Source organism: Botryllus schlosseri, chromosome 5 (genome assembly GCF_051294905.1).
Source record: "Botryllus schlosseri isolate E-star chromosome 5, Bs_hap1, whole genome shotgun sequence".
In the NCBI taxonomy this organism is placed as follows: domain Eukaryota; kingdom Metazoa; phylum Chordata; class Ascidiacea; order Stolidobranchia; family Styelidae; genus Botryllus; species Botryllus schlosseri.
The window spans coordinates 7,648,260-7,672,430 of NC_137240.1; the positions used below are offsets into that span (position 1 = coordinate 7,648,260).

The window sequence follows — 24,171 nt, forward strand, 5'->3', positions numbered from 1 at the left end:
TGTAGTGGTCTAGTCTAGTCAGAAAAATTAAGTCTAACATCATCAAAATGCCTTCGAAGAAATGAGGGAAGATATTGGAACCTTTTGTGTTCGCCTTCAAAATGAATAACCAATCTACCTCAGCATGAGATTGAACTTATTGCCGTGAAATAGGATTTTCTGCAATGGTATCCATCAACACGAAATAAGTTTGCGATTGACAATTACATGAGATGATGTCTATTATCCTCCCCTTTTTCTAGATGTGACCACCGGACAACAAAAAAAGAGCCTCAGCCTTCCCATTGACATGATATTTTCAACAGGCATTTCAGTGTACATTATGACGTCACTTTATGATGTGATATTATGATGACGTCACGTTATTTTTTGAAAAGGGGTAATTGCATCCCATCATTTTTTTCTTGGGGGTAACGATATGAAAAAGGTTAAGAACCACTGCCTTTGTGCAAAGATTTCATCGCCGACGATCTTTCTGCTAGTACAGACGCGAAGTCGCATGTCGGTCGACACGTTCTCACATAATTGCGAATATAGTTAGACTGAATTCCGTAAATTAGGCGCATTTTTTATGTTCAATTTCCAGGAGGAAGCACCAATGCTAAAAGCAAGAAATCGATTGACAATAAATCGCGCGCAATGCTAAAAAATATCTAGTCAAATTAATCTGCCACGAAATATTTTACTTTATGGTCATATATGAAGATATACGAAAAATGTGTATAGACCCTGGCTAACGCCAATACGTCGGAACTGATATTTTAGTCATCAACATCCCAAAGTCCGCGGTCAGGCTAATCCAATTTAGGTTGGTCTTGCAAGTTCACAATAAATTACCTGGGTAATTTTTTGTTGTTGATATTATAACTAATTTCTAGAATTTCCCCGCGGGCCACTCAAAACCTTCTTGCGAGCCACGGGTTGGCCGGCCCTGAATTACGTTGCCATCGTTCGGTCATATGATATCTCATTGTGGGTCGCGCATTGAAGTCTGCATTGCAAATGGATCACGAACTTAAAAAGGTTGAAAAGCAATGCCATACAGGATCTAGAATCAATACGAAGTATTATATTCCAGGGAGCTCATCATCAAAACCACCTACCTTCGTTTGCCGAAATGATGCATTTATATACATATATCCGATATAGCTGGTGAGTTCTTGTCGCCCGTACAAACTTAATGCTGTCTTTCCTCGCCCCCTCGTATCCTGATGTGCCATCGGTTGATGGGGAGAACGAAAAACTACATTTCTATTAAAAACGGAAACCATTTACTCCACAAAGATTATGTACGCCGGATATTAGATCATGAACTAAACAGAGGCTACCATCATGACCACCTATAGTCCTGCGCAGACAATAGTGCTCGTGTTCGTGCATGTGCAATATTACTCTCAGGTCAGCGACGCCTACAGGGAAACTATTATGTATATAGCCACAACATTACATGTGTTTCATATAGGCTACACTCGGGTTGGCCTGACTAGACTCAATCCTTTCTTGGTTGGTGACGGGAATTCCCACTGTAAATTTTGGCTATGCCATCAGATCACTCAGTGAATCGGAGGCTAGCGCTAGGAAGATGGCTCTGGGATGTCGCAGGAGGCCTATATCAGTTCGACCGATATGGATAATCATAAGTGTAACGACTGCAAAAGTATGTTTCTTGCCCGTCTTCTCTTTTTGGTTTCTTGAACTGGATGGATTTGATAAATACACATATTCGTCATGAATTTCAAAATGCTGGTTTCAAAATATCAACTCAAACGTTTCAAATCTGCACCTTCCCTATTTCGGAACGCATTAATTTCGATGCGGTGAAACCATTGGAGTACTAAATAAAGCTCCTGCAGAAGATTTGCATGTATCTAGAATATTTGTATTAGTTCATTACGGAGGTATATTTTACACGATCTAAATATGCATCTGAGTAAAGTGTTAACGGCAGTAATGCTGACAATGCTAATTGCTGAAGCCAATGCTTGGTAAGTCCAAAACTTCGATGCGAACTTTCCGTATAACATAATGTTCTGCACCGCTACAACGTACAGGCGTCGTCGTCGTCGTAGGAGCTGCGCAACTAATGGGTGTACTTGGAAATGGGGAGACTGCAGTCGTACGTGTGGCGGTGGTCAGTCCAGTCCGATAATAACCACGGAACGCGGTTCATGCGGCCCCGCATGTCACCTTCCTGCTCCGCGCGCATGTAACGTTGAATACTGTAGAGCAGGTGTGTCAAACTTACGGCCCGCGGGCCACATCCGGCCCGCCAGGCAATTTCATCCGGCCCGCGAAGCAATTTTGTGTTGATTGAAAAATGCTTAGATTATCCAGCACATTTGTAACAAATGTGGAGATATTTTAGAGAAAATACTCCCAATAAATAATCCCTTAATACAGAAAATGTCGATCATGTTCATAGGCCAGATTAATACCATCTGACCGCGGCGTTGTGGTTTCACACTAGTGGACACTGATAACAAGTCAGTGACATTGACACCCAATTTCGAGACGACAAAAAGGCCACACTGAGTTAAGAGTTGTGTGTAAAAATGGACCAAAAAGTAGTTATTCACAGAAGCGAAAACGCCAATGTTAGATCCATTATATGTAGCATACATGGAGAATATATTATTTACAAAAATATGATTCGACTATCTATGGTCGCACTGCTGTATCACTTCTGACCGAATAGGTCACCAGACTTAGAGAAATCAGACTCGTGATTTAATAACAATAAACCAAATTCCAATGTCCGCGTTTACAATTAAATATCGTGTATTCACCACAACGCATACGCAGGGCTAATTCTAGATTACGACTAAAGCATGGGGAACATGGAAATAGCCGTTAGCCCCACTATTTTAGCCGTTCGTAACTGTATTATTTTTGCCAATTGCATTGCTCGCGAATAATAATGCTAGAATGAAACAGCTATGATCCGTGCATTATCCTAATATGCTTTATATAATAAAGTATTCAAGTGAGAAACAATAACATCATGATGTAATATTTTGGAATCAGTCGACTGGTCCGGCCCGCGAGCGATTTTAAGGCTTGAATCCGGCCCGCGAGGCAATTTGACACCCATGCTGTAGAGGTATAATCAATATATTTAAAACTACCATCACTTCATGATCGAGAATGTAATAAATATATATGGTACGACTAAGCCAGTTTCAAAAAATGCTCTATAATTTATGCTAATTCACGAAATAATTTGGGGCCCCCTTCGAGCTTGCCCCCCCCCCAATTGGGGGGTTTGGGGTGCGGCAGTTACGGTCCTGGGTGAGATATGGTAGTACTCACGGTGTTTCTGGCTCTTGCTCAACGGCGCGCGTTGTACATGAACCAATATATATAACGTTTTCGCTGGTATCAGAATTTTGCGCTGGATTCTGATCGTGATATGAATTAGCACACACACACGCTCTCACACCTGACCGAGAATGACATTGCTGTACCGAGAAAGACGCGACCTAGAATGTACACTACCGAGAAAGTAATAATACATTCAGTCGCATTTAAAACGATGGAATTTAGATCACTCGCGAGACGTGACAATATTTCCTATTGCAGATATTGACGAATGCGAATTCATTGTAAACCACAGTCTCAAGCTCAACGACTCGCGTACTTATATCGGTAAGAATCACTCCTGCTCAGGACATATGATTATCGAAGCTAAGCAGCTACTGCAGCTAAGTCATATGGTGGAATTTTATTGTATAAGCAATGTAGGCTATATATTGAAAACGTGTTCGATGAAATAACGATTAGTCTCTTTGCAGTAAACCACAACGTAGTAGCAACCTAATCAGGGATTGATCCACGAATGAACACTGTTAAACAATTATGTTGCTTTTCCTTTATCCTCCACTCTATTACATGAGCTAGACAGTGGTTCTCAACCTTTTTCACCTCGCGGACCGGTAAAATTTCCAAAAATGTCTGGCGGACCGGGGAACTTTCAAAATTGAAATGAAGCCAAAATGTAAAGTATGTAACCGTTTTTTGCAATTATATGGTGCTAGAGTGTGACATTTAGACGGATTTGATTAATTATCTTCATGATGGCATCCATGTGATTTTATGCTAGTGAGTCTGCCAAGTCGAGGTAAAATTGCCTTGTCCAGATAAACGTGCTACCGCTGAGAGTCGTTTACAGTCTTTCGCGCCAAAGGCCGTGGGTTTAAACGGCCACGCCAACTCAATACCGACCGACAATATCAAGAGTAGAAGCGTATCGGAGTCGAACCAAGCACCTTGTCGTGCTACCTTGCTCATTGCACACTGTCACCAGACGCAGGATACTCTCGCAACTACGAATACAATGCGTGCCGCAAGACAACACCTTGCAACAGCTGTACCGGCCATGCACAAACCCGGGCCGAAAAATTACTTCGTCAGCTCACCCCAAAAACGCTGGTCTTGGGATCACAAAGGGCGATAAGCCAAACTTCCGGAGACTTCGCCCCCAGACCCTAGAGTTGGGTGGATGTTTTCACCTGTACTTGTGAGCACATTCATTCTACTCAGTGTAAGCAGAAAGTTTATGCAGCCTAATCGCGCCAATAGCGAAAATTTCCGATCATTCATGACTGAATCGGTATTCTCGCTGCCGAATTTTTGGCACAACCTTCGGAGTCCCATGTTAGCCTGAACTTGTGTTGGTACGTCGCGGCGTGGTAATGGCTGACGCCAAAATGTCTATCTATATAAATCATGCGTATTTGTCGGAAAAAGGCACCTATAAGCATGACATTTGGTGGCATTAAATCGCGCAAAGCGCGAAAAGAAGTTGAAAAATGTTGAAAAAAGTTCCAAAAAAATTACACTATGATTTATGCTCATTTGTAAAATAATTTTGGACCTTTTTCAAGCTCGACCCCTCTCCAATTGGGCGTTTTGATGGCCCCAGTTACGTTCCTGCCCGAAGTGAATGAATCGAAAACGAATGATCGCACAAACTGCGCTGTTTAGCGATGAGTCAGCTCGTATATGTTCTGTACTTGTCGCCTTCAACATTGCATCTTGAAATTCAGGTATAAAATTGTAATATACCTCGCGGACCGGCAAGAATGTCGTCGCGGACCGGCACCGGTCTGCGGACCGGCGGTTGAGAACCACTGAGCTAGAACACAATATTATGTGCCTGTCTCCGTCTATTTCTCCGTATGACCGGTAAGAACGCAAAAATCATGGTTTCCTGCTGCAGCGCCTAGGTTGCATATTTATATTTGTAAAACTTGCCGATTATCGCACGAAGTACAGTGCAAAACGTGTCTATGTAAGTCTCGATCAAAAATATCATGCAGGCCCATACATATATTATTTTTGTATTTCTCACAATAACAGATATCCCGGTGCATGGAGGAGACAGAGATAATTACGAGCTGTACAAGGTACAGCGATGTCACGAAAAAGCCAACTGTTCAGACATTCCGGGCAGCTATATCTGCGAATGTGTGAACGGGTATTCTGGAGACGGGTTTCTTTGCCAAGGTGGGCACCTGGCTTGATTTGCGATACATGCATCATTTCTGACAAACCCCAGCGTGCTTGAAACGACAAATTTGTAGTGAGTTATGATGGTTCCATAGAGGCTATCCCGCAAATAGACATTCAAAAAGCGAGGAGCAGATATTGAGTGAGAGGAGAATCATCTAGACCTCGATGAAACAGCTTTTTCTACCTCTCGAAATTCAGTTTTACTGTTGACCAAGTCGCAACAATCCGTCCAGGACACAGCATTTCCACTTAGCATGACTTTGCGGCGTTTCACCATGTTCACCGCATTCACTTCAGGGATAAATCGACATCAGCACAAGGTCTGTTCACATTCACATTGTATTAACTAATTCCAGATCCTATCTGTAGTGTCGTCGATTGACTTCTCAATTTTGCCATACCTTGATTAAAATTGAATTACTCGCTATTCAGATATATATAATATATAATGCTTGCAGCCTGAAGAGATGGTTCAAGTTGCCCTTTTCAAGTACAGAAGTAAGTGGACCTAGTTTGGCATAAAGCGGAAAACTGTAAAGTATAACGTACAGGTAGACTGAAATCATACCAGCTTGAGTAAGTAGTGGAATGGAAGTATACGAGAACGACTTGGAGTAACTCTAATGGTGGTAAGGTGGCTACTCACCACCTCTCACAACTTCACCAAGATATATAACTGTACCAATATTTCAGCCTAGACATGAACAGTGAACATTTTCCCAAATTTCCATTTCTGTACCGGTCATTAAAATAAACTATAAAGCGATGCCACTTTGCTGTTGTGGGTCATTCCATCTATATAGAAGTTTTTCGATGGTGATCGTGTCATATGCTTGCTATATGTATCAACCGTATATGATTCCTTCAGGCGGGGGCACTCAAAGCTAAATTATATGCAATTTTTCAGATGTTGATGAGTGCTTAGCAATGTTTGGACGAGAAAACAACCATACCAGCGGTGAGTGAGAAATTATGAACGCTAAAAATATCCTATAAATCCATACAAGGGGGACATACAATAATTTATATTTAAATTAAAAAATAATAATTTCTCGCCATGAATTCCCATTACCCACAGCAGTGTGAGTCACAATGAACTGTAAATAGTAGGGCATACCTATTGACACCTCCAGCTCATCACAGAGATTCCATAGCTAAATATTTCCACCCAGATCTAATACTTATCTCAGCATCTCCTTAGTATGTTTACTTGTCCATAAAATGTACGCTAATCTTTTTACAAATAGTGTCCATCGCTCTGAAACTGATTATGAGCCGTGGACATATAAGCAATAAGCATGCAACATAATAGCATGTGGCACTTGAGCACGGGGGTAAAATTTGGGGTTCGGGTCGGGTATGGTATGGTATGGTTGAGATTGGGTTCGGGTTATGGTTTAGATTTAGGATATTTATAAGTGTAGATTTTGGGGCAAGGGTCGGGGTGAAGCATGACAAAGTGACGTATGTTAAAATGTCGCATGCTGATCTGTCGTTTTTCATTGTATCACATATGCTCATATGTCGAGCAACCGCTGATTACCGGATAAGTATAGCTAATGTATAATACCAGTCCCCGACCGGTTCAGACCAAAGACCTGATCAGTAGTACTGGTATCCGTGGCTTCGCCACTTGGCGCTCAGCATTTGCGGGATTGCATGGAGGGGTGGTGCAGGATTTAATAAGCCTTACAAGGCTATTTATGGTGGCATCGCAACATCATGCACCCATGGTATGCATATGTACAGATTGTGTGTATGTTTATCATGCGTTGCTACGCTACATGAGCCGTTTTATATGCCGCAAAAACATCAAGAACAAAAATACAGACATTCTGTCCCATCCTAATAGTCAAAATACTTATTAACTAATCACTTTTATTTAGTACTGAAGATCAGTTCTCATGAGTGCCATGACAAATCGACATGCTACAACCAATTTGGAAGCTACGCATGTGTGTGCTACAAGGGCTATTCGGGAAATGGATTTTATTGCGATGATATAAGCACTACGATTTCATGCGCCATCATAGTTACGGCTTCCAAACTTCTTTTTCTCACACCGCCCTATAGATCTTGACGAATGCGCATTTGCCGAAGAGTTCGGTGACGACCGTGAAGCTGGATACATCACCCGAAGTTCTGCGATTAAAGGCGGCATTGGAGATATTCATAATCCACTTCATGCTTCTTTAGAGAATCCCGTCCCCACTTACGTCAACGCCACTTCACTCTATGCGTATAAAAGCTGTGGCAGCAATTCGACTTGCACGAATATGGATGGAAGCTACGAATGCGACTGCCTTTCGGGTTTCGTCGGAGACGGTTATTATTGCGATGGTGAGATCAGGGCCGTAACAGCACTTCGTCAGCCCCTCCCAAAATGTTGGCATTGGGCCCCCCCATAGAGTGATATACCGAACTTCTGAGGGGCTTTGCTCCCCAGACCCCCCCTTTGGCTAGCCGCTCTATGCTGTTACTTGTCATCTATATTGGGTGTCCGTTTGGTGAAGTACCTATTTTCGCTGAGACGCGCAAAGCGCCAAAAATTTCAGTAATTCATGATTGAATCGGTCAACATGATCGAGAATTGATATATGTTGCTATCAATTTCTTGTCCTCTCTGCTCACGTTATCAGATTTACCGGTAGAGTTGAGTGAGGTGTCTTGGAAACTGTAGGGCCCGTAAATAATAATTAAACATCTTCAGGCGGGCGGACCCGTTGGTATATGATTTCGTTACATGACGTTATTTTGTGACGTACTGTCAGGGGTGTAATGACTCGACGAGTCTCGATTTTCTGATGACTCGACTTGACTCGAGTCATTTTCTTAAAATTCGGAAATGACTCGACTCGAGTCGATCTCTGTATTGACTCGACTTGAACTCGATTCATTGCGTATGACTCGAACCAAGTAATATGACCCGAGATTCAGACGGCCAAGACCGACATTTCATTGTAATTCCGAAGAATATTTTAAAGTAACCACACTATCGGGATTTTGTCTATTGGTACTGGTACTTGAAAATACGACCAGAAACTAATGAAAGTGAGGAAAATTAGTATAATATAAATGCTAACCATTCGATATCACCAAACAGAGTTGTAAAAAGTCAGTTTAACTAGACTTTAACTGGAAACTGATGAGCAGTCAACAGTATAACTTATTGGACTCGGACTCGAGCCATAACACTGTGACTCAGACTCGACCCTCTGCTCGCTGACTTGGACTCGGAATTGACTCGGTGGTGAATTGAAAATGACTCGACTTGAGTCGAGTCAAAACTGTAAAAGTGAAATTGACTTGTGACTCGAAGCCTTGTGACATGGTTACAACCCTGCCTCCTGTCTGCTATATCAAAAAATATAGAATCGCCCAAATTAAACTTAAAGACACACACGATTTCAAATTGGTATTTCTTCACGGGCATATAATTATCCCTGCGGGATGGTATTTGTCTTCTGAGGTTCAGATTGTCAAGGCAGGAACATTCGGCGCGAGTCATTTAGGCGCCTGTATCTATTTTGTTTATATAACGAAGTTTTCGGTCAGCGTAAGGGCAGTCCTTTTCGGCCAAGGTTTTCGCGCTGCCGATCATTATGGCACACTTTTTGGAGTCGCATGTAATATGTCCTAAATCGTTATATTTCTTGGTTAGTCGTGGCGTGGTAATGGCCAACGCGAGTTTTTTTCTTGGGGGACAGTACCAAATATTGAAGATATTTGACAACTTGAAATCGCGCCCAGCGCGAAAATTTTTTTAAACAGTTGCGTAAATTTTCAAAAAATGCTGTATAATTTATGTTAATTCACGAAATAATTTTGGGCCCCCTTCGAGCTCGCCCCCCCAATTTGGGGGTTTGGGGTGCGGCAGTTACGGTCCTGGGTGAGATATGGTAGTACTTACGGTGTTTCTCTTGCTCAACGGCGCGCATTGTAGCCTACATGAACCAATAAATATAACATTTTCGCTGGTATCAGAATTTTGCGCTGGATTCTGATCGTGATATGAATTAGCACACACACACGCTCTCACACCTGACCGAGAATGACATTGCTGTACCGAGAAAGATGCGACACAAAATGTACACTACCGAGAAAGTAATATTACATTCAGTCGCATTTAAAACGATGGAATTTAGATCACTCGCGAGACGTGACAATATTTCCTATTGCAGATATTGACGAATGCGAATTCATTGTAAACCACAGTCTCAAGTTCAACGACTCGCGTACTTATATCGGTAAGCATCACTCCTGCTCAGGACATATGATTATCGAAGCTAAGCAGCTGCTGCAGCTAAGTCATGGTGGAATTTTATTGTATAAGCAATGTATATATTGAAAACGTGTTCGATGAAATAACGATTAGTCTCTTTGCAGTAAACCACAACGTAGTAGCAACCTAATCAGGGATTGATCCACGAATGAACACTGTTAAACAATTATGTTGCTTTTCCTTTATCCTCCACTCTATTACATGAGCTAGAACACAATATTTTGTGCCTGTCTCCGTCTATTTCTCCGTATGACCGGTAAGAACGCAAAAATCGTGGTTCCCTGTTGCAGCGCCTAGGTTGCATATTTATATTTGTAAAACTTGCCGATTATCGCACGAAGTACAGTGCAAAACGTGTCTATGTTAGTCGCGATCAAAAATATCATGCATGCCCAATTGCCCATACATATATAATTTTTGTATTTCTCACAATAACAGATATCCCGGTGTATGGAGGAGACAGCGATAATTACGAGCTGTACAGGGTACAGCGATGTCACGAAAAAGCCAACTGTTCAAACATTCCGGGCAGCTATATCTGCGAATGTATGAACGGGTATTCTGGAGACGGGTTTCTTTGCCAAGGTGGGCACCTGGCTTGATATGCGATGCATGCATCATTTCTCACAAACCCCAGCGTGCTTGAAACGACAAATTTGTAGTGAGTTATGATGGTTCCATAGAGGCTATCCCGCAAATAGACATTCAAAAATCGAGGAGCAGATATTGAGTGAGAGGAGAATCATCTAGACCTCGATGAAACAGCTTTTTCTACCTCTCGAAATTCAGTTTTACTGTTGACCAAGTCGCAACAATCCGTCCAGGACACAGCATTTCCACTTAGCATGACTTTGCGGCGTTTCGCCATGTTCACCGCATTCACTTCAGCGATAAATCGACATCAGCACAAGGTCTGTCCACATTGTATTAACTAATTCCAGATCCTATCTGTAGTGTCGTCGATTGACTTCTCAATTTTGCCATACCTTGATTAAAACTGAATTACTCGCTATTCAGATATATATAATATATAATGCTTGCAGCCTGAAGAGATGGTTCAAGTTGCCCTTTTCAAGTAGAGAAGTAAGTGGGCCTAGTTTGGCATAAAACGGAAAACTGTAAAGTATAACGTACAGGTAGACTGAAATCATACCAGCTTGAGTAAGTAGTGGAATGGAAGTATACGAGAACGACTTGGAGTAACTCTAATGGTGGTAAGGTGGCTACTCACCACCTCTCACAACTTCACCAAGATATATAACTGTACCAATATTTCAGCCTAGACATGAACAATGAACATTTTCCCCAATTTCCATTTCTATACCGGTCATTAAAATAAACTACAAAGCGATGCCACTTTGTTGTGGTGGGTCATTCCATCTATATAGAAGTTTTTCAATGAAGATCGTGTCATATGCTTGCTAGGGGAATAGTCCTGGCAAGTGCGGCCTTGAAATGGGGGCTTTTATGAGAGTCAGGCTACATCTAGACCAGTGGTTCCCAAAGTGGGCGCCAGCGCCCCCCCTCTTGGGGGCGTTCGCGAGCGTGAAGGGGGTGCTAGCCATGAAATGGGCGATTGGGGGCGCTAGCTATAAAAGTGGGCAGTATAGGGCGCTGAGAGCAAATGGTGGCGGTGTAGATTTAGATGGCAACTGCTGCATGGGTAGTGTTGAAACGATCGATAAATAAAGCAGCTAAATTCGCAGTAAAATGCAGAATCGATTCAGCCAGGGCAATCTATGGTCATCCGCCTATTTATTCAGATGCACCGGAAAAGTCCATTGTTACTTAACAATGTCGATCCATCCCATCAAAAGACTGATTTAGCAGACGGCACTATCTCTGAAAAGCGTGGTTCATTGTGTGCTGTGAGAAGTACTAAGTAGGCCCTATTTGAGCAGTTATTGCTCACTGCAAGGTGTGGTGGCTTTGCTTTGTTTCATTCGATCGTGGATTTACCATAGTGCTTCGACCGTGCGAGAAACTATATCGCTTCCCCTTGACGGGCAGATTTTCCAAAATTTATGAGTAGAATATATCCGTTCTTAGTAATGAATAATGATGAAGCCTAATAAAGGTGAAAATAGCACTGTCCGGATTCAATGATAAGCCCGTGATTTTGCGACACGTGAACTGTTTCAAATTCTCAGCTTGCATGAGCTACCGGTCCAGCTCGAATACCCTATTTTGATGGAAAAACATAAATCGATCATCTCATAAAATTGCACGAGGATATGATAATTTGATTCCAGGATATATTCCAATTAGAAAACTTCTCACCGGATATTCAATCCATTCTGTGAAGTTTCCGAGCATGAAATGATTGAGGAGCTGATTACATTGTATTGAGTTCAACCCAAAGTTCAATATCTACTATTAATCGTTCTGGATACACAATTGAATCAAATAGAAATACTCTGACTGAAGCCGGGTTGAGTTTTTCGTTGTTTCCCTTCCGCGCTCATATTTGATAGAGCGTGTGTTCACTGCCGTGGAAACTGGAGATTTTAGAATGAGATTGTTCTTATCAAAACTCAAACCCAATATGTCAAGGATGATGATCAGCTTCATCCGCTCATTATTAGCTGTAATGAATGCAGAACAACTTTCGTTTTATCATTTAGGCGTGGTGTGATGGGGTGTGTCGGCGGGCACTGGCACTTTATTCGTTGTCCAGGGGGCGGTAGCTCAAAAGAGTTTGGTAAACACTGATCTAGACTGTGATGATCATAATAATATGAGTAAATGAGTATGCTGTGTACAGCATAATCTTCGAGCCGAGTGCGATGAGAAAAGTAAAATAAGTTTTATTCTATTTCAGAGCCTAGCAAATTGAAATCACCAGCCACTGACATTGTCACCACTGTATGGATATCTGCTGTAGTGATTGTAACCTTCGCTGTCGGTGTCGGTGCTGTTCTTTTAAAAGTAAGTCGGCTTCGCGAGTCAGCCTATACCAAGTATAAACTGAAGATGCGGAGTGGTGTATCCGTGCAACTCCAACTTGGTAGCAACAAGACACATGCAAGGAGGCTTGTACGTGTGAGAGAACGATTGTGAAAAAATGCGTGTATGAATGGAAGTAGTCAGAAAGCGTACCAAAGATCTATGAACATTCCAATATTCCTTATAGTGGTGCAAACGAGCTGAATAGGCGATAACCACAAAAATAGTGTGTGTGCGAACAGGGCTTTGGAGCCGGAGCCGGAGCCCCGGAGCCGTGCATTTTCACCGGAGCTCTACATAAAATTCAGCCGGAGCCGGAGCTGGAGCCCGTTATTTGAGGAGTATCTGCTGATTTCATATAATTTAACAGCAGGCCTGAATTTTATTGCTGTCCACAGCAATGGCATGGAGTAAAGTGCGTTCTAGTGCAACTATGATGTTTTCGACTATTGACAAGCATTCATCATGACGTCACAATCCGACATGGCGGCACCTATGTCTTCGTTGCTGCATCCGATGTTACTGACGGCTGACAGACTCTAGATTACTATAGATAACTAACCTATGGGTATATTAGTAATCTATATAGATCAGGGATGGCCAACCTTTTCGGCTAAAGAGGCACATGCAATTGACGAACGAGTGCGCGGTCCACTAGCCGAGCCAAGCGGGTAAAATTTTCAAAGTTTATAAATGAACTAGGTCAATAATATTATTACTTGAGTATATTGTGGGTCTACTGTATACCGCCCGCTGGGCTCAGTTTGCAAGGACACGACTATTCGGCGTCTGGACACATCGATATCGAAGGTTTCCAGTAATATGCGACAATCATTTTGTGCCTATATTTCATCGTCGACGATCTTTCTGCGAGCGCAAACGCGAAAAGACTTTCTCCCGTAATGGCGAATACAGTCAGACTCAATCGGGTAAATCGGGCGGTTTTTTTTCATTTTCAGGAGGGGGTAGGCTATCAAGCAAGAATTCGAGCGACAATTAAATACGCGAAGCGTGAAGAAAAATTTCACTACTATTTTAGTTTATTGTAATGTACGACGATTTACTAAAAATGTGACTGGACACTGGATCTGCCAATGCATCGGAACTGATATTTTAGTCATCAAAATCCTAAGTGTCGCAGCCAGACTTGTAATTTTTGGTTGGCCTTGCAAGTTCACAATCTGAGCAATTCATTTTCGATAATATAACATGATTTCGATAATATAAGAGGAAATTACCTCGCGGGCCACATTCGGCCCGCGGGTTGGCCACCCCTGATATAGACAGACCCATTCGATAATTTCCAGAGCCGGAGCCGGAGCAGTGGTAATAACGGCGGCTCCGGAGCTGGAGCCGGCGCTAATGTATGATAGAAGAAAGCTCCGGAGTCGGAGCTGGAGCAGTTAAAATATACGGCTGCTCCAAAGCCCTGTGTGCGATAAAGAACAGCAAAAGCAACTTGGCCAGGTTCGTTTTCTGAGATAATGGCTTGACAGCACGAAGTGAAATGTGCAAACGTTTCCAATCAATATAGCTCAAATCAAGGTATTAAAATATCCAATATTTGCTCACTTTAATATTAATCGCCTATCGCCAGCATGAAACAACATTCACCATAAGATCAATATCTACTCAATCCTTGACAAATTTATGCAAAATGCTTGAGAAGGTCCATGTTGCAAGATCTAGCTTATGATGTATGTCTAATGGTAAGATGCCGGTGAAGCACCGTACATCAGAACTGGACAATAAACATTAAAATGACGAACAAAACAACTATCCCGATACTGTTGTTTTCCCTGTCAGAGGGATGTCCTATAGGCAGGGTTGCCATACCGTCCTTATTTCTAAGATTTGTACTTATTTTGAAAGGCCAGGTTTTAGAAAACTCAACTGTCCTTATTTTTATAAAATGTCCTTATTTTAGACTTGTGTCCTTATTTTGTCTTATTATTTTCAACAACTACAGAACTTCGATCGTTTTCCTCTGGCATCCGTGTGGCATAATATTATAAAATTATGCTTTTGAGTTGTGATTTTATGACATAAATGAAAGGAACTCCCGTGGTGCAGAGGCTACATGCTACACGATTTGACTTCTAAGTGGTGAGATACCAGTTTTGGCTGCGCCAAGCTATCGCAGCGGACGTCATTTTAACAGTATTAAACAGCATTACCAGGTTTCTGTTGTTTAGTCTACAGCAGAATAAACTGCGGGGAAGGCAGCATTTATTGTGTAGTGAAAAAGGGAGCAGTGCTGTCGACAATTGGGTTAAAAAGTGATAAAGCCCTAAATCCTTGATAAATTTATCTAAATTATACTGCACATATAGTTTTAGCTGCTAATGAGGCTAAATGTGATTAGTTAAAATGAGCAGACGTAAAAACGATATTTGTGACAATTATGGGAGAGAATTCAAAAGTATCAAACGAAGCTTGAAGGACGAGTGTTTCGCATATTGCAATATCTGCAATTGTGATATTAACTTGTAGGCCTATAGGAAAGACCGCTATTTCAACTCACACAAAGTATGCACAAAAACGCTTTTTAATGCTAATCTAATTTTTCGACTGTCCATTAGGGATGTATGTGTAATGATTCTTAGTTGCTATGTAATCATAGTGTCGTATATGGTGTCGACACAAGCACATCTCACGGCTCAGTGAAACTGGCTACGTCATACTTTCCATTTGGTAGAAGGCAAATTTACGGTAATTTTTGACCGGCTTGCCGAGCATCAAATTTGATAAAACGGGTATCAATCGAAAGCTCCCGCTGTACTGATGACGAAAATATAAATTTTATTTCGCTCATGGCCCTGGAACCCCCACAATCAGCCTCGAATTTTTCATTGTGATTGAGAGCGGCATAGTGACGAAACAATGCTGTCTGTCGAAAAGAGAGCGTAGCTCAATAGCAAATAAGTGGCTGCGCGGCGAGAGTGAGTGCTCAGCTGATGTCGCGGCAATGATATCGCTGTATTAGTTCTGACGCGAAAGGTCTCCGGCATTCAGAGAAATCCGAATGGTGATTGATAAATTATAAACCAAATTCCAACGTCACCGTTTAGTTAAATCTATATCCCTGACAAGGGCTACATGGGTCTAGGCTTGGTAATAGAGCATTCCAGTGGAAAACAAAGGTAAAGATTTGTTATGGTAACATTTTGGAATCATTTGACTTGTCCAGCCCGCAATCTATCTATTAATGGATTGAATCCGGACCACGATCCCAGTTTAATTCGACACTCCTGCTGTAAAATTTTAATCAACATTTCACTTGCTGCATTCGCGGACCAAGTGCTACCCTCACAGGCAGGGCTGTGGAGTCGGTAAATTTTACCACCGACTCCGGCTCCGACTCCGACTCTACACATTTTCAATATACCGACTCCGACTCCGACTCCTGAGTCTTTAAACGTACCGACTCCGACTCCGACTCCAGGGTCTTTAAACGTACCGACTCCGACTCCGACTCCCGACTCCGACTCCAGCATTATTACCAATTTACTTCGAAAATTATATGCCACCTTGTCGGTTGAATGACTATCATACAACCATTAAACATATGCAAACATATGATTACCGGTGACATGCTAAATTGTTTCATTGTGGCACAGCTCGAATTATCCACTATGCAATTAACATGAAAGAACGATTTGCTAAATATCCTTCCTTTTTCAAGATTTTATAACATGGACTCTATAATATCCTGAGATGTATGAATCATTCAAATATGGCAGATATCCGATCCTGTATAATAAAAATGTAGATAAAAAATCCAAGTGTAGCTCTTGTGTATAAGTCAGCAACTAATTAAGAGATTGAACTTACTAATTTTGTCATTGCACACTATCCTGATTAGAAGCACACACACTCTTACTACTAATACAGATTGGTCATAAATGGAATTTAGTTAAGTAGTCAAAGACCATAGCCAATGTCTAGTCTACATGTACTTAATCAAGTATTCAAGGATTGGGCATGCAGTCTTTCTTAATCATTTGTTCGACCCAAACAGCTAAGCAACACTTCAAATATTTTTAATTTTGTCAATTGAGAAGCATCGTTTGGTCATATTTGCATCATTGTTACAATTTAACAAAACCAGCCGATGCATTTGCTCTGTCACAGTATCATGGTATAATTTCAAACATTGCAACAATTTTGACTGCATCGCCAAAACGAATATTGCGATTTTCTTCCCATGTGCAACTGAATTGTAATTTGAAGTAATGTCTAATTTTATCCATATCAGGGGTGGGCAACTTTTTCGGCCAAAGGGACACATGAGATCTACGAACCGCTGCGCGGGCGATTAGAATGTTGATAACCTTTTTTAGTCGTCCGATAGGAGCGAACCGAATTAGGTAACATTGCAAACAAGACTTATATCATTACGCTCTAAAATTGATAACAATATGTCATGCAACTGTGCAGTGCGCAATTAGGCTCTGGTCGCGTGAAGCGCGAATTTTTTTTGCAAGATATAATGACTGAATTATATAAATAAATATGTTGCTAACATACCTCGGGAGTCGCATCTGTATACCACTGGGCTCATTTGGCAAGTACTGGATTATTCGACGTTTAGACATAGCAAAATCGACGGTATCAGTGAACATGCCTCTATCATTTTGTGCAAATGTTTTGTCGACGATCTCACTGCGAGTGCACAAGCGAAGCCGCATGTTGGACGACACGTTATCTCCTAATTACGAATATAGTTAGACTCAATTCTGTGAATAATATGTATTTATAATTTTCAGAAGGGGCTCAAATACTGAATGCAAGAAATCTATAGTGACAATTAATCATGCGAAGTACCGAGAAAAATTTCACGTCAAATAAATCTGCTATGAAATATTCTACTTTATGGTCATATACGAAGATCTGGGATAAATGTGGATGGCCCCTGGATACGTCAATGCGTCAGAACTGTTGTTATAGTCATCATCAAATTTCGCGGTCATGCTAATCAAATTTTGGTTGGCCTTGCAATTGTACCTGATGTCATAAATAATTTCGAGAATTACCTCGCAGGCCACACCTAACCTTCTCGTCTGCCAAATTCGGCCTGCGTGCCACGGGCTGGCCGCACCTGATCTGTATGGTTATTAATAACAGTGATTGGTGGTACATAAAAATTCTATTGATAATTCTTTGAAAGCAAATGTTTTCGTGATAGAGAAGTTGGAGTCGGAGTCGGAGTCGAAGTCAGGGTCATTCTCACAAACTCCGACTCCGACTCCGACTCCAGCTATTATAGTTTTCACGACTCCAACTCCGACTCCATCAAGCAAAAATTACCCAGACTCCGACTACACCGACTCCGACTCGGACTCCACAGCCCGGCTCACAGGTCACGGAAAGGCTGATAATGTATGCTCATGCTCACACTTAACCAAACGACTATAAATTATCGACATCCGTATCAACGTATCCCACCCGTAATTATCAACAGCGCGACGTGTTTCTGGAGCCATACACAACAAGTGGACTAAGCCAATCGACATTATAATAATCTGACATATCCAAGGTAGACTCGTAGACAGCTACTTAGGTGGAAAGATCTCTATAAGTTGAAGGATAATGCGCGAAAATTCGTAGGACACTAATACATTCTGTGGACCCAATTCTACCCTTACAAGTCAAGGAAAGGCTGTAATGTGTGCTCGCTTCTAGCCTAGAAAATGTATCAACAGCGCAATGTTTCTCTGCGACGCGATTGCACTTAAAAACACAAGCTCATTGTCCAATGGCCATTGCCGCGACGCTAGCTGAGCACTCTCACCTCACTCTCGCCGCGCAGCCGCACCATTCCTCTTGAGCTACTCTCTAGTTTCGCCAGACAGCATCGTTACGTCACCATGCCAATCTCCATAACAATGGATAAGTTGAGGCTGATTGTGGGGGCTCCAGGGCCGTGAGCGAATTAAATTTATATTTTCGTCATCAGTACAACGTCAGCTTTCGATTGCTACCAGTTTTATCAAATTTAATGCTCGGCAAGCCGGTCAAAAATTACCGTCAATTTGCCTTTGACCAAATGGAAAGTGTGACGTTGACCAATTTACTTCATTGAGCCATGAGATTTGCTTGTGTCGACACCATATAGGACACTATAACTTCGTTTCCATGGACGGCCGACGGACGGCCGAAAAGCCATGTCGCAGGCGTTGTACATGTCGGCCGTGTTTCCATGACCAGGCGTAATCTGACCGTGACTTGGCCGAACTAGGTGGGCGAAGCGATCGCGATGACGTTTTTGGCTGACTTACTCAGTAATATTTTCATAATAATCACAAGATTGCGATAAATGACTCGGTAGGAATGAGCCGAGATGATTTGTAGCGATCATTCAATCAAACAACCCGCTTTGACATTGAACACGTAGAGGTGGTCAGTAACGAAGTACTTCTACTTTTTCGAAGTACTCAAGTAGCTTTCCTCTACTTCTGGTGGTAACTCAAGTAGATTTGATTTTTGCTACTTCTACTTCTACTTCATAATATTTTGTGATCTACACTTACTTTTCGCTATTTTCTGTTTGTCAAATAGAAGTAGTTCAAACTTCCAATCAGGAAGATAGCCTGAGGAATTTCGGGGCTGTTTTCATAGAGTACCAACATTTAATTTCCATAGAAGTTGAGTAAGGCCCAGGATTTTCGACGCGCTGAGCGCGCAGTGGTATGGTCGTTACTAGGGTTGGGACTTCGGGATCAAATTTGAAATCCCGGGATCGGGATTAGAAAAGTAGTAAAATACACATACAAGTTACACAAATAACATTTAGTCCTTGCGATATTGAATTGACGCAAAACATAAGAGCATCAAGAGTATCATCGTTTAGATCAGGGGTCTCAAACTCCAATTTATGCTCGCGGGTCAATTTCGTAGTTTTTGATGACGCGACGGGCAGCAGCATCAAATAGGGGTATAATATGTATTTCCCAGTACGCCTTTTTTGTCGGACCTTGCAGATTAGCATTCCATACACACTGTGAAAATGTGATACACTATTGTAATATTCACGGTTGCCACGAAAAAGTCATATTTTTCAATATTTTTTGAAAATATTGTTGTGCTTGGCATAATTTGGCGACATAAGGAGTTATATAGACATTTAAAAACCATGCGAGACGACAAATGCATCGTGTCATCGTAAAGGCTGTCGCATTATAATTTAGCAGCTAGTGGACGTTTGGTGTGTGATAGCGATTAAGGTTGTTGGAGTGGTTTCAGAAGGAAGTTTCAAGTTCTCAAATCCGAATTCTGAAATTTTCGAGTTTAATATTGTCGAATGCTTGAAAAGTCAAAACGCCGACGCGGCTCGCAAACACAGTTCTGGCGGGCCGCGTGTTTGAGGCCACTGTTCTAGACAATCAGCCGAGTTTGTGACATTGCTTTATTACCAAAATAAGAGATATGGCGCTACATAAGCCTTGGTAGATGCTGTTCACAAATCCAGGGATTTCATCGGGACCAATCCCGGAATCCCGGGATCGGGATTGCTTCAAATCCCGGAATCCCGGGATCGGGATTTCCCGGGGTCCCAACGCTAGTCGTTACCAGTATGATTTCATGAAAGTATCTATGAATATAATTTAGGTAGCGGGTTGGCGTGATTCCGTTCATACAGGGATATCTAGAACTAGATATCTAGATATCCCTGTGTTCACACTACATTGTCGCCCTTCGCCTATATGAAATAACTCATCGCAGTATATATGGCTCATCATAACGTTTGAAACTGATGTTTCGCAATCTAGCATTTACTTGTCATATCGTAATCTAGCATGTCCATGGCGCTTTCTAACCTGGAAAAGTGGACTCTGACATTTTTTGTTAGTTTTAGAGCTGTTTTAGCATACCACCTTTGAGACTTTCTGGACTAAAGGCATGAAAAACGTGTCCCACTTTTAGAACTAGTATTTATGTTTTATTTCCAATTCCCAGTATCATATACTTTGAGTTATAATTAATATCAGTTGTTTTGTATGGATAACATACATGTTGAAGTATAAAAGCAAGTGTAGTAATGCCTTTAATTTCCCGAAATAAAGCTACACAATATGGCATTTTACGGTCCACCATATTTTTTATTAACGTTTACTAATTGCGCAAAGTGTTTACACCGTATCCTCAGGGATATCTTGAAACTCCGGGATTGGACACCCCTTTTCAAGGTGCCCTGAAGTAGGCCTATGTTGATGCAACCAAGCAGCTGCAAAAGACTTCGCAAAACATCAAGGACGTGTCTTTTGTACATATTTATTAGGAAATAACACAATAAATAACAATAGGGATGTCAGTTGTCACGGTGACGTCACAGTCAGTTGTCGTGGCGACGTCAATATGACACCATTTAGCATTTTGCAGAAGCCTTCGAAGTCAGTTTGCGGATCTTGCGAACGTTTTTCTTCGGTGCCTCTTCAAGCATCGGTCTGGCATTCAAACGCTTGAGGTGATTTTTTGCAAAACAATTGAAAGCACTTTGCACAATAAGGTTGAAGTTCAAATGGCTAGATTTACATTTGACATGCATGAGGTGACGAAAACGAGATGTAGAAGACACAACATAACGCATTGCATTCAAAAAAACGTTGCGCTGATTCATACAGCACATCAACTTTTTTAACGTGTCTTCATCTGCTGAAACAGCTGAGAAATACTGCACAGCCAATAATGTAATGGCAAAGCAAATTTCAGTTGGTTCAGCAAGTCCTCCACGATCTGCCATGTCAAAAATCGTTTTATATCTCTCAGGAATGCAGCCATTAATATCTGGAACATTATTAATACCGGATATGAGCACGCCTCTGCAGTCGTCACAACGCCTACGGCGGAAAATTGAGCGACCAATATATCCACTAACAAAGACTACAACAGATGCATCAGTATCGTCCACATCATTTGTGACGACAGTTTTCATGAAGTCAGCAAGCCACTGGAAATCTTCGTGGTTTGCTGATGCATCTTCCTCGCCCGGTTCACAACTGATAATTGCTCTGGACAGTCCATCCCGCTGCAGCTTCTAGATATCCCTGCGTATCCTATACAACTTCTCCGTATTGCTCTTCGACTAAACTACGGGCCTTATAATATGGGGGATGGCGCCATACCATGCTATTTTCTAAAATGTGCTGTTCGAGAAAACAGGATAAGTATGGCATTTCCATATCAATCCTATCATTTTCATCTCATGATGTGGACGAATGCTTATGCTATCGAAAATTGGATACCTGCTGGTATGCGTCAATGTGAATCAAGCTCGTCACCTTTCGCATAGCTCAATTTGCACCTTTGTACAATCCATGTGAACAAATTAGGATCGTTTTCACAACTACTTACTTACTTGAGTACTTTTAAAGTCAGTCAATTCTACTTCTACTTCAAGGAGTTTTAGGTTGCTTATGGAAGAAGTACCTCTACTCGTGCTTTAGTAGATTTTTTCGTCGCTACTTCTACTTCTACTTGAGTAGCTTTCTTGACTACTTTGACCACCTCTGCGTACGCCTAAATCCATCCAACATGTAAATGGTCATGATGAACCACTTGCATAAAACTAACAGAACATAAAATAAGATGAAAAGAAGATGAGAATTAGGTGGCATATCGTAGTATGTGGGATATATAGATGTGGGATATCGTGGTCCGATAATTTCGAGCGCAGAACAGTAACTCAATCATTAGTCTACCGATACTATACTGTTTCGTCATCTGACATGAACTTCGAGTGTCCTGTTGATGATCTGCTTACCAGGGGAATGTGAATAAGTTCACCTATTTGTGGTCAAACGGTAGTTTGTATTGTATCCATGCACCAGAACACAAACCCTCGAATTGTGGCAGCAGCGTATGTGAGCAGATCACGAAGAAAATTTCGGTAGCCTACGGGTAATTCGTAGCAGTACGGTTACTACTAACTTCCGCTGCAATCATAATTAAATTCCTGGTTTCTCAATGCATCCAAGATCCGCCCGGAGTGCAGCCATGATTAAGTTGATACGAAAAGTGTATTGTAAGTAGCAAATAGCTAATCGAAGACGCAGCGCAAGCTTGGCCGAACGGCCAAGCCGAAGTATTCACTCGATGGCCGACGAGTGGGTCGAAGTGGGTGTGCTTGCGCAATAAAATTCTCTCGTTCGTCGGCCGAGTCTCTCAAAAATGGGCCCATCGGCCGTGCATGGAAACGCAGTATATGATGTGATGGCACTGTGTCTAGTGTCTAGCACAGACCACGTGGAATGGACACTTGGTGGAAACATGACAATGCATGCTTCCTTCTTGTCTGAACTGAACTGGCCGCCGCGTGGACGCAGAAATAAAGCTGTCTAAAAACTATTGGGCTTCTCTTTACTTCTCTATATTAGGCGGTCTTCCACACTAGAGACATTTGCCTCCTCATGCGGGCTGTTTTATTCATCGAGCCATGACATGTCGGAATTGTTGGGTCCGGGAGCGAAGAGCCAAAACTCATCGTATAGTAAGACTTTGACCAATATAATTATATGAAACTGTCTTTTCATTATTTCTTCATTACGACTGCTTCGGGCATAGGTTGCGCCATAACGGTAAACTGAGCATACCTTTGCTGCTTAACGATAGAAAATTGTATTTTCCACAGATCAGACGTTGCAGAAGCACCGCACCAGGAGCACATACAAACACATTCTCCCAGATTACTGACGAAACGAAAACATACAGCACTGGCGATTACGAAGTAGTTAGTTATTAAAATCAATTGCTCACAGCGATTGATGCAAGTTTTGTATTGTATAATTAAACACTCGCCTTTTGTGCGAGATCATCACAACCCATCCGCAGAAAGCATTATGGACTAATTTTACATGTATGGAGTTTGTATTATTTAATATTTGAATGAAAACAGAATCATCATATTTTTCAGCGCATTTCACGTGTGTCATTTAGCTTTCATCTATAGTTCAGAATTTCAACTTGTATGTTAGGTAGGCTACGCCTGCAACCTATAGCACCACGCGTAGCCTCTACAGATTGCCTAAATCTATTGCTGTATGATATACGAAATAATAATAATCATTATTATCATCAGCGATTATATTATTAACATCCGCTCGAGACGCACAACACAATACGATGTAATGAAATCGATAAAAACTCTACTTTGCAATTAAAATGCAATTCAATAACTCACATGTCCCTTGATGAAACCCTTAAAATGTCAATATCGAATCGATAAACAAACTGGGAGAGCTCTACGGGGAGAAGTCGCTCATCCACATCGTACATATGGGCGAGGTGATTCTGATGAAGAGATGACATGCGCTGAAATAAAAATGTCAAAGTCCAAAGAGCGCCATTCACCCTCCTTCTCATGGCTACGAACTTGATACGCTGTGAGTGTGGATGCAGTAAATCGTAAAATAATTTTTCTCCGATACTCGACT

At 41.7% G+C, this 24,171-nt stretch overlaps 1 protein-coding gene across 1 annotated transcript; it reads left to right on the forward strand.

The window, feature by feature from the left end:
• The first annotated feature begins 1,457 nt into the window (after positions 1 to 1,457).
• Positions 1,458 to 23,655, forward strand: LOC145438855 (thrombospondin-1-like). The gene is made up of 10 exons (XM_080316216.1): positions 1,458 to 1,985; positions 2,052 to 2,230; positions 3,580 to 3,645; positions 5,359 to 5,505; positions 6,419 to 6,469; positions 7,708 to 7,851; positions 9,693 to 9,758; positions 10,232 to 10,378; positions 12,615 to 12,721; positions 23,370 to 23,655. Exons 1-10 carry the CDS (start codon positions 1,921 to 1,923, stop codon positions 23,478 to 23,480), a joined length of 1,083 nt encoding a protein of 360 aa, XP_080172342.1. The 5' UTR covers positions 1,458 to 1,920; the 3' UTR covers positions 23,481 to 23,655.
• Positions 23,656 to 24,171: the final 516 nt, after the last annotated feature.